The sequence below is a fragment of the Pseudophryne corroboree genome, chromosome 3 (genome assembly GCF_028390025.1).
Source record: "Pseudophryne corroboree isolate aPseCor3 chromosome 3, aPseCor3.hap2, whole genome shotgun sequence".
Classification (NCBI taxonomy): Eukaryota; Metazoa; Chordata; class Amphibia; order Anura; family Myobatrachidae; genus Pseudophryne; species Pseudophryne corroboree.
This window is the reverse complement of record NC_086446.1, coordinates 336,755,758-336,768,040: the sequence shown is the minus strand read 5'-3', so window position 1 is coordinate 336,768,040 and position 12,283 is coordinate 336,755,758. Positions and strand designations below refer to the sequence as shown.

The window sequence follows — 12,283 nt, the reverse complement described above, 5'->3', positions numbered from 1 at the left end:
TGGCGCAGGTGCACTGTGAACGTTGCGCATGCGCAGTTTGCGACTAATCGCTCCGTTGCGAAAAAAAACTAACGAGCGAACAACTCGGAATGAGGGCCCATGTTTCATCATATGTGATGAGTGCTCTGGATGTGAAGGTGTGCAGGCAGTTGGAAAATTGAGTCATTTCGGAAATGAAACATTGTGCTTCTGCAGCGCACACCACAACAAACCACTTGCATAGCTCATATTGATCTGTTTCCTTCTTATATTTGGCACCGTACCTGTGTCAGCCAGATGCTTCATTTTGTGATCCAAGATTTTTCCTTAACTCTAGGCATTGTAGGCAGAGTTGTTTGGCTTTACATTTAAAGAATATCCTTGTAAACAGATGCACCAGTATGTGTACTAACTACCTGGCCTGACAACAGCTACAGTATATTAAGACAGCCGGCCTATGGGGGTCATTCCGAGTTGATCGCTAGCTGCATTCGTTCGCTGTGCAGCGATGAGGCAGAAAAAGGCACTTCTGCACATGCGTATGCGGCGCAATGCGCACGCGCCAAGTACTATTACAATGAACTATTTAGTTTCACACAAGGTCTAGTGAAGCTTTTCAGTCGCACTGCTGGGCGCAGAGTGATTGACATGAAGTGGGCGTTTCTGGGTGGCAACTGACCGTTTTCAGGGAGTGTTCAAAAAAACGCAGGCGTGCCAGGAAAAACGCAGGCGTGGCTGGGCGAATGCAGGGCGTGTTTGTGACGTAAAAACAGGAACTGAACAGTCTGAAGTCATCGCAAGCGCTGAGTAGGTATTGAGCTACCATGTTAATAGTATTTCTCTAACGTCCTAGTGGATGCTGGGAACTCCGTAAGGACCATGGGGAATAGCGGGCTCCGAAGGAGGCCGGGCACTCTAGAAAGATCTTAGACTACCTGGTGTGCACTGGCTCCTCCCACTATGACCCTCCTCCAAGCCTCAGTTAGATTTCGTGCCCGGCCGAGGTTGGATGCACACTAGGGGCTCTCCTGAGCTCTTAGAAAGTTATAGTCTTAGAATTTGTTCTTTTCAGTGAGACCTGCTGGCAACAGGCTCACTGCAGCGAGGGACTAAGGGGAGAAGAAGCGAACTCGCCTGCTTGCAGCCGGATTGGGCTTCTTAGGCTACTGGACACCATTAGCTCCAGAGGGATCGACCGCAGGCCCAGCCTTGATGTTCGGTCCCGGAGCCGCGCCGCCGTCCCCCTTACAGAGCCAGAAGCAAGAAGATGGTCCGGAAAATCGGCGGCATGAAGGCTCAGTCTTCACCAAGGTAGCGCACAGCACTGCAGCTGTGCGCCATTGCTCCTCATACACACTTCACACTCCGGTCACTGAGGGTGCAGAGCGCTGGGGGGGGGCGCTCTGAGGCAGCAATAAAAACACCTTGGCTGGCAAAAATACTTCAATATATAGCCCCAGGGGCTATATATGAGGTAAATACCCCTGCCAGAAGTCCATAAAAAACGGGAGAATAGGCCGCGAAAAAGGGGCGGAGCCTATCTCCTCAGCACACTGGCGCCATTTTCCCTCACAGCTCCGTTGGAGGGAAGCTCCCTGGCTCTCCCCTGCAGTCTACAAGGGTTAAAAAAAGAGAGAGGGGGCACTAAATTTAGGCGCAGTATACATTATATATATAGATATAAAGCTATAGGGGACATAACTCAGTTAGTCCCTGCAGTATATAGCGCTCTGGTGTGTGCTGGCATACTCTCACTCTGTCCCCCCAAAGGGCTTTTGTGGGTCCTGTCCTCGTTTAGAGCATTCCCTGTGTGTCTGCGGTGTGTCGGTACGGCTGTGTCGACATGTTGAATGAGGAGGCTTATATGGTGACGGAACAGAGGCCGATATATGTGATGTCGCCCCCTGTGGGGCCGACACCAGAGTGGATAGAGAGGTAAAAGGTATTAACCGACAGTGTCAACTCCTTACATAAAAAGGATGACGTAACAGCTGTGGGACAACCGGCTTCGCAGCCCGCGCCTGCCCAGGCGTCTCAAAGGCCATCAGGGGCTCAAAAACGCCCGCTCTCTCAGATGGCAGACACAGATGTCGACACGGAGTCTGACTCCAGTGTCGACAAGGTGGAGACATATACACAATCCAATCCGTGACTTGATCCCGGCAATAAAAAATGTGTTATACATTTCTGACTTTAACCTCTATAAATGGGTTTTAGGTTTGGGGAGAAAAAACAGGCAGTGTTTTGTTCCCCCATCAGATGAATAAATGAAGTGTGTGAAAACCGTGGGTTCCCCCGTTAAGAAACTGGTAATTTATAAAAAGTTACTGATGGCGTACCCTTTCCCGCCAGGAGGATAAGTTACGCTGGGAGATATCCCCTAGGGTGGATAAGGCGCTCACACGTTTGTCAAAAAAGGTGGCACTGCCGTCTTAGGATACGGCCACTTTAATAGGTACCTGTTGATAAAAAACAGGAGGCTATCCTGAAGTCTGTATTTACACACTCAGGTACTAGACTGAGACCTGCAGATAGTGCTGCTGCAGCGTGGTTGGTGACCCTGTCAAACAGGGATAATAGTTGGCAAACATAAAAACATATTAAAGACGTTGTCTTATATATGGGGGATGCACAGAGGGATATTTTGCCGGCTGGCATCCAAAATAAATGTAATGTCCATTCTGTCAGGAGGGTATTAGAGACCTGTCACTGGACAGGTGATGCTGACTTAAAAAGCGCATAGAGAGCCTTATAAGGGTGAGGAATTATTTGGGGATGGTCTCTGGGACCTCGTATCCACAGCAACTGCTGGGAAGAAATAATTTTACCTCAGGTTTCCTCACAGAAAAAGGTACAGTCCTTTCGGCTTCAGAAAAGCAAGCGGGTCAAATGGCGCTTCCTTTCTGTACAGAGACAAGGGTAGAGGGAAAAAGCTGCACCAGTCAGCCTGTTCCCAGAATCAAGATTCTTCCCCCGCCTCCTGTGAGTACACACCATGACGCGGGTGCTCCACAGGTGTAGCCAGGTACGGTGGGGGGCCGCCTCAAAAATTTCAGCAATTAGTGGGCTCGCTCACAGGTGGATCCCTGTTTCTTCCAAGTAGTATTTCAGGGGTACAAGCTGGAATTAGAGATGTCTCCCCCCAGCCGTTTCCTAAAATATGCCTTGCTGACAACTCCCTCAGGCAGGGAGGCTGTGCTAGAGGCAATTAATAAGCGGTATTCCCAGCAGGTAATACTCAAGGTGCCCCTACTTCAACAAGGACGGGGTTACTATTCCACACGGGTTGGGGTACCGAAACCGCATGGTTCGGTGTGACCCATTTTATATTAAAATCCTTGAACATAAAAAAAAAAATTCAAGTTCAAGATGGAATCGCTCAGGGCGGTTATTGCAAGCCTGGACGAGGGGGATTACATGGTATCCCGGGACATCAAGGATGCTTACCTGCATGTCCCCATTTACCATCCTCGCCAGGAGTACCTCAGATTTGTGGTACAGGATTACCATTACCAAGTCCAGACACTGCCGTTTGGACTGTACATGGCACCGAGGGTGTTTTATCAAGGTAATGGCCGAAATGATGATACTCCTTCAAAAAAAAGGGAGTTGTAATTATCCCGTATTTGGACAATCTCGTTATAAGGGCGAGGTCCAAGGAGCAGTTGGTAGTCGGGGTAGCACTATTTTGGAAAGTGCTACAACAGCATAGGTGGATTCTAAACAGTCCAAAGTCACAGCTGGTTCCTATGACACGTCTACTGTTCCTGGGGATGGTTCTGGACATAAACCAGAAATAGTGTTTCTCCCGGAGGAGAAAGCCAAGGAGTTGTCATCTCTAGTCAGAGACCTCCTGAAACCAAAATAGGTAGCGGTGCATCATTGCACGCGAGTCCTGGGAAAAATGGTAGCTTCTTACGAAGCAATCCCATTAGGCAGGTTCCATACAAGAACTTTTCAGAGGGACCTGTTGGACAAGTGGTCCGGATCGCATCTTCCGATGCATAGGCTGATAACCCTGTCTTCAAGGACCAGGGTATCTCTACTGTGGTGGCTGCAGAGTGCCCATCTTCAAGAGGGCCGCAGGTTCGGCATACAGGACTAGGTCCTAGTGACCATGGATTCCAGCCTTTGAGGCTGGGGGGCAGTCACATAGGGAAGAAACTTCCAGGGACTTTGGTCAAGTCAGGTTATTTCCCTACACATAAATATTCTGGATCTGAGGGCCATTTAAAATGCCCTGAGGCCAGCAAGGCCTCTGCTTCAAAACCAGCCGGTACTGATCCAATCAGACAACATCACGGCAGTCGCCCATGTAATCAACAGGGCGGCACAAAAAGCAGGATGGCGATGGCAGAAGCCACAAGGATTCTCCGATAGGCGGAAAATCATGTGTTAGCACTGTCAGCAGTGTTCATTCCCGGAGTGGACAACTGGGAAGCAGATCTTCTCAACAGACACGACCTCCACCCGGGAGAATGGGGACTTCCTCCAGAAGTCTTCCAATAGGATTGTACACCATTGGGAAAGGCCACAGGTGGACATGATGGCGTCCGCCTTAACAAAAAGCTATAAAAGATATTGCTCCAGGTCAAGGGACCCTCAGGCGATAGCTATGGACGCTCTGGTAACACCGTGGGTGTACCAGTCGGTTTAGGTGTTCTCCCCTCTGCCTCTCATACCAAAGGTACTGAGAATAATAAGAAGGCGAGGAGTAAGAACGATACTCGTGGATGGCCAAGAAGAGCTTGGTACCCAGAACTTCAAGAATTTATATCAGAGGACCCATGGCCTCTGCCACTCAGTCAGGACCTGCGGCAGCAGGGGCCCTGTCTGTTCCAAGACTTACCGCGGCTGCGTTTGACGGCATGGCGGTTGAACGCCGGATCCTGAAGGAAAAGGGCATTCCGGAGGAAGTAATTCCTACGCTTACTAAAGCCAGGAAAGAGGTTACAGCAACTCATTATCACCGCATATGGCGAAAATATGTTGCATGGTATGAGGCCGAAAGGGCCCCAACAGAGGAATTTCAACTAGGTCGATTTCTGCATTTCCTGCAAGCAGGAGTGACTATGGGCCTTAAATTGGGTTCCATTAAGGTACAGATCTCGGCTCTGTCGATTTTCTTTCAAAAAAGAACTCGCTTCAGTACCTGAAGTTCAGACATTTATAAAAGGAGTGCTGCATAGTCAGCCCCCGTTTGTGCCTCCTGTGGCACCTTGGGATCTCAACGTGGTGTTGAGTTTTCTTAAAATCACATTGGTTTGAACCACTAAAAACCGTGGATCTGAAATATCTCACATGGAAGGTGGTTATGTTATTGGCCTTGGCTTCTGCCAGGCGAGTATCAGAATTGGCGGCTTTGTCTTGTAAAAGCCCTTATTTGATTTTCCATATGGATAGGGCAGAATTGAGGACTCGTCCCCAGTTTCTCCCTAAGGTGGTGTCAGCGTTTCACCTGAACCAGCCTATTTGGTGCCTGCGGCTACTAAGGATTTGGAGGACTCCAAGTTGCTAGACGTTGTCAGGGCCCTGAAAATATATGTTTCCAGGACGGCTGGAGTCAGAAAATCTGACTCGCTGTTTATCCTATATGCACCCAACAAGCTGGGTGCTCCTGCTCCTAAGCAGACTATTGCTCGTTGGATTTGTAGTACAATTCAGCTTGCACATACTGTGGCAGGCCTGCCACAGCCAAAATCTGTCAATGCCCATTCCACAAGGAAGGTGGGCTCATCTTGGGCGGCTGCCCGAGGGGTCTCGGCTTTACAACTTTGCCGAGCAGCTACTTGGTCAGGGGCAAACACGTTTGCAAAATTCTACAAATTGGATACCCTGGCTGAGGAGGACCTGGAGTTCTCTCATTCGGTGCTGCAGAGTCATCCGCACTCTCCCGCCCGTTTGGGAGCTTTGGTATAATCCCCATGGTCCTTACGGAGTTCCCAGCATCCACTAGGACGTTAGAGAAAATAAGAATTTACTCACCGGTAATTCTATTTCTCGTAGTCCGTAGTGGATGCTGGGCGCCCATCCCAAGTGCGGTTTATCTGCATTACTTGTACATAGTTGTTGTTAACTAAATCGGGTTACTGTTGAGCCATCTGTTGAGAGGCTCTATTGTTTCATACTGTTAACTGTGTTTCATATCACGAGTTGTACGGTGTGATTGGTGTGGCTGGTATGAGTCTTACCCGGGATTCAAAATCCTTCCTTATTGTGTACGCTCGTCCGGGCACAGTACCTAACTGAGGCTTGGAGGAGGGTCATAGTGGGAGGAGCCAGTGCACACCAGGTAGTCTAAGATCTTTCTAGAGTGCCCGGCCTCCTTCGGAGCCCGCTATTCCCCATGGTCCTTACGGAGTTCCCAGCATCCACTACGGACTACGAGAAATAGAATTACCGGTGAGTAAATTCTTATTTATTATTATTAGTATTATTATTATAATTTTACAATGAGTTGACTTTTTTTTGGGCATAACAATTGGCCTGGAATGATATATGCTGTACGGTCATATATATGCATGCATATGTGTATACATATTTGGGATTTTTGATTCAAGTGGAGAACAGCTATCATGGTTTTTTCTACTAACTCAGCTGCAGTACGAGCCCCCAATGTCTAAACTAGTTTGTAGATTGTTTTAAATTATTATAAAAGTACGGTGATACTTACACATAACACGTTTATGAAAACTGGTGTAGCAACCAAAAAATGTACTCCTTTCACTCAGTATAAAATCTTCAGCTTTTCACCCATACTATTGCAGTTGTCTGTGCTGGCATAATAATGTTATGTTTTTAAAACACTGTTTACATGACTTAATTGTAAATTAAATGGGAAGTTCAATTTGTATGGGGTGAAGAGGGCATATAGAAGGAGCTGAGTTTAGAAGATAACTGGAAGCATCTGACTGTCATGTTCCTCAAAGTGATATGAGAAAAGTTAAATAAATCATCTGTCTCTATAGCAGCAGGAATTACATATAGTTGGCAGGTTTCCCTAATATCTGGGACTTTATAAGATTTTAAGGATTTGTCGCTGGATATTATTGTCCTTGGAAATGTACATTTCTCAGCGTTGGCCATTTACATACAGTAAAGTTGATCTTATTCTGTAGATGGGATGCAATAGCCAGTTCTTTTATTTACTGGCATTTTTAGACGGATATTTATTAAAGGTTTAAAAACGATGGTTATTAAATGCAAAATATTGATTACAATTCTGTTCATTGGGTATGTGTTACCTGTGCAGAAGCAATATGTCCCAGGAAATGATAAATGACAGTATGTCCCATGTTACAATAATACTAATCTATTTTCTCCTTATCTCAGTCATATTCATTGGCAGAGTATCAAGGAGGCTGCAGGAAAAAATCAGATGATGAGAAATTGCTGTCACACCTGCTTACTAATCTCACATAAATAGCATTAATGCGAGCTCGTTTTTAGGTCTAAAAATATATTTGTTCCCAGCAGCTGGCTATGGTCTGAGATTTGGAAATCCAAGTGACTTGTCAGGTTTGTGTGGAATAGTATGGGAAATTGTGTAAAGCGCTAAGAGCCTAATTCAGATCTGATCGCAGCAGCAAATTTGTTAGCTAATTGGCAAAACCATGTGCACTGCATGTGGGGCAGATATAACGTGCAGAGAGAGTTGGATTTGGGTGGGGTGTGTTCAAAGTGAAATCTAAATTGCAGTGCAAGAATAAAGCAGCCAGTATTTACCCTGCACAGAAACAATATAACCCACCTAAATCTAACTCTCTCTATGCACATATTATATCTGCGCCCCCCTTGCAGTGCACATGGGGGGTCATTCTGAGTTGATCGATCGCTGCCGATTTTCGCAGCGCAGTGATCAGGTAAAAAACTGCGCATGTGTATGTGCCGCAATGCGCACGCGCAACGTACAGGTACAAAGAGCATCGTTGCTGTGCAATGGGTTTTAGCGAAGAATCCATTTGCACAGCTGATCGCAAGGAGATTGACAGGAAGAGAGCGTTTATGGGTGTCAACTGACCGTTTTCTGGGAGTGGTTGGGAAAACGCAGGCATGTCCAGGAGTTTGCAGGGCGGGAGTCTGACGTCAATTCCGGGACCCCCGTTGCTGGATTCATCGCATAGGATAAGTAACTACAGGGCTGATGTTTTTTTGCACAAAATGTTTTTGTACCGCTCGTCTGCAAATCGTTCGCACACTTGCAAAGCGAAAATACACTCCCCCGTGGGCGCCGACAATGCGTTGCACGGCTGCTAAAAGTAGCTAGCGAGCGATCAACTCGGAATAAGGGCCCTGGTTTTGCCCAACTGCTAACAATTTTGCTGCTGCGATCAGATTTGAATGACCCCCTAAGTTCTCACATTAAACCTGGCTTCCTTGCCAGCATAGGAAGCTATAGAATATTTCTATCTATGTAGTTTATGTTAGGCATCTCAGATATGGATATTGTATTTTTGTATTATCGTTACCTGAAAAAGTCTGCAATTGTGCTTTTTTTTTCTTGTCTTCACAAAATTATTTAACTGCATTAAAGGGGTGTTCCTGTATGCTGCAGGTGAACTTACATGGCACATTTCTTAAGTGTAAGCAGGCACATCAGGCAAGTTTAATAGGTGAAGTTAATATTTCCATTTACAAATCTACTCACAGTAATGTCACTCTGCCGATAGGATAATATTAGAACGTTTCTGTCCTTATTCCAACATTAATGATGCTATGCCGTAATATACTTATACTTATACTTATACTGTTCAACAATTCTGTGTTCTTCCACAGGTTATGGTCATGCCGCCCCAGGAACCGATGCTGGGAAAGTGTTCTGTATGTTCTATGCTGTCCTTGGGATTCCTCTGACCCTGGTCATGTTCCAAAGTCTGGGAGAGCGCATGAACACATTCGTCAGGTTCTTATTAAAGAAGGTGAAAAGATGTTTCCACATGAGGAAGACTGATGTGTCTATGGAAAATATGGTTTTAGTCGGTTTCCTGTCTTGCATTGGTACACTTGGCATCGGTGCAGGGGCTTTCTCATACTTTGAAGGGTGGACATTCTTTCACTCCTACTATTATTGTTTTATTACACTTACAACCATAGGTTTTGGAGACTTTGTGGCCCTCCAAAAAAATGAGGCATTGCAGAAGAAACCACCCTATGTGGCTTTTAGCTTTATGTACATTCTTGTGGGACTGACAGTAATTGGAGCATTCCTTAACTTGGTAGTCCTCCGCTTCTTGACCATGAACTCTGAAGATGAAAGACGTGATGCAGAAGAACGAGCGTCTCTGCGGAGAGCACAGAATAACATCAGTCTACGGTCCAAAATGGATGCCAGAAGTAGGAGTTCTATTTATCTACCAATAGGAGATCGGACAAGCCAGATCAATCTCATACCTGTCATGCAAGATGATCCTGACAGTGGGCGACGTAGGTCCTCAAATGCAACCTCAAGAGCAGGGTCTTTTTGCACTTGTATGTGTTACAGATCACCTTTTTGTGACAGCCCTGCCATATCACACCATGAGGCACTGACCTGCCATACAAACCCAGTTTATTACAACTCAATATCTTACAAAATAGATGAAATTTCATTAAGCACTCGCAATAACACTGGCTTTTCTTCACCTGACAGTATTTTCTCACCGGACTACCAGAGGTACACAAATTACTTCAGAATGAGGAGAAAATCTATTTAAGGCATGCCTTTATTCAGTATCCAACACATTCATTTAATATCTGCATATGAAGTCATATTGCCTTGATGTAAATCCAGATATTCCATTGTTACCTAAAGAAAAACCGAGCTACAACATGTTCTGAGTAGCTGTAATGTAAACAACTATCATGCGTTGTGTTTGTCCTTTGTGTTTTACATTGTGAGGAAATAGATCACATGTATATGTATATATACTCATAGTTTTCTTTTTACTGTATATTGTGTCCTATGTACATAGGTATTTGCAGCATATACCAACAGAATACATTAATAAAATATGTGGTTTAAATAAAAAAAAAACTCTAGTTCATATGGACCTAGCTATTATAGAACATCAATATAAATCTTAAACTGGAAGGTAGTCATATACGCTATCTATCTATCTATCTATCTATCTATCTATCTATCTATCGAAATGGGTGAAGATTGAAGCAGGCACCTAGTAGTGTAGCATATTAGATAATACCGGGATATCTAAAAATATATATATATATATATATATATATATATATAAAAACAATAAATACAGAGTGCGCTATAACAATAAAACTGGTTGTTCCTCTTAGGGAGCTCCTGCTTGGGGCATATAGAGAAACCCTCTCACCAGAAAGAATACACTCATATTTCTCTCTCTATCTATATATACACTCATATTTCTTTCTCTCTATCTATATATACAGCATATATAGACACGCATACATACCAGAATAATACTGATAACAAGCATATCTGTAGATTAAAGGTGTCTTGTCTATTTCCATGACTCCTAGTAGAGGATCACCGAATGGGATTCATGTAGCAGGATCTCGTCGTGGTAAAGGGTAGTTTTACCTAAACCAAAAATAAACTCTTTATTGCTCACCTGTCCAGTGTTCTTCCATTACTCCTGATTAAGTCAAGCCACTTTTTGGGCAAAAGAGACGAAACACGTTGAGGGGCTGTGATGCTGTGTACTCTCTCCTGCTCTCAACGTTTTCCTGATGATTATTGGGATTTTAAGATAAGCAACAATTGTTTTTTATGTATAAGCACTTTTTATATATATATATTTTCTGTGTGGTGTACTGATTAAATATTTTGAAAATGACTACACTATGGGAACCTTCTCTTTTGTTCCTATATGTGAAGCATATGCCAATAAATAGCTGCATCTTGTGAGAGAAGAGTTGATAATAAGCCCTACTGTTGCCTGCTTTGTGGGAACTATAAAGTGTTTCCTGATGTCGTATGGTCACATATACAGTAGTTATGCTATCCTATCAACTAGTTCTGGCACGCACAATTATTTTCCTTTACAAGTGAATGTCTAGTGCTTTAGTCATTAAACTAGAAGGCTTTATTTTCTCACATTTAAAATGTATATTATATATACAAGTCTGAGCAATAGCAAGCATGATTTCAGACACCTGCTTGCTGTTAAAATGGTTTAGACACAAGAGACAGGGCACCTTACGGTGAACTAGTCGCCCAGGTGATAGGATTGGTGCTACTGTTAGGAGTCCTGGATCAATGGTCTCTGGAGAACTTAAGGTAGCCACACACTAAAACGACCTTGTGGCCACACACTAAAGGTGACCACACCTAAACTTAAGGTGGCCACACACTAAAACGACCTGCAAAAGATGCGATTCCTTGAATGATTTCCCTTGAACTCCCCGACAGTCCTGGACTCTCAATATAGTGCAATACACAAAAGATAGATCTTAAAGATCTTGCAAAAGATCTAGGAGTTGCCACAACCAGGAGCACGCTGTCTTTGATGATAGCTTCAGATCTTGCCTGCAGTAGGTAAGATCTGAAGTTATGACAAACGACCAACGGGACCGAGCATCGGATCGTTATCGTAGGTGAAAGGTACACAATTTGCACTTTTACTAACGATATATCAATCTGCTGTGTCGAAATCGTGCTCATCGTGTACAATATCGTTCTAGTGTGTGGACACCTTTACACTCTGTATGCTAAGAACTGCTGTGAACTATGTTGTAACCTGTGACTTACTGATAACTGCTTATGTTTAGTTGTGAATTGCATACCTATGGAAAAGCTGTGGAAAATAAACCTGCAGTGTGGAACTTTTACACGGTGTATGCGATCCTTGTCACATTATATATAGGCTTACTAAGAATGCCAAATTGATTTCTCACAAATATTTAAAATGCCCGCTCTAATATATATTGTAAATGCCTGCATCTCTTATTACCATATCCCATGAATGTGCGCTATACATCGCAAAACACTGCATCCCATAAGAGAAAACAATACACCCACACATTATCTGAGTTCCAAAGCTCATTGATGTATATATTTGTTATTAAAAGGATATGGATTCAATATATATTACAAAGTACAGTATACCTATAGTTACATGATTACAACTCACACAGTAAGCAGTTAATACATATAGTTACATACAGTTACATGCCAGCATACAATACCATTATCCTTGTTATATAAATTCGTCTTTCCATATCACTCTCTCTCTCTGTAAAGTAATGCTGGGACCCCATCTTCCTCTGAGACCAAAACAGGAACTGAACTGGCAGCAAGTCCATCATCCTCTGAAACCAAAAAACCACTGAGCTTCTGTGT

The 12,283-nt window shown here is 44.1% G+C and overlaps 1 protein-coding gene across 2 annotated transcripts in view; it reads left to right on the top strand.

Annotated features, from left to right (window-relative positions):
• The window catches only part of LOC135055470 (potassium channel subfamily K member 9-like), a 96,913-nt gene extending 85,141 nt beyond the window's left edge, over positions 1–11,772 (top strand). For both annotated transcript variants that reach the window (XM_063959593.1, XM_063959594.1), the window contains exon 3: positions 8,755–11,772. In XM_063959593.1, the coding sequence (XP_063815663.1) occupies positions 8,755–9,671 (917 nt within the window). In that variant the 3' untranslated portion in view covers positions 9,672–11,772. The remainder of the gene's footprint in view (positions 1–8,754) is intronic.
• The last annotated feature ends 511 nt before the right edge of the window (positions 11,773–12,283 follow it).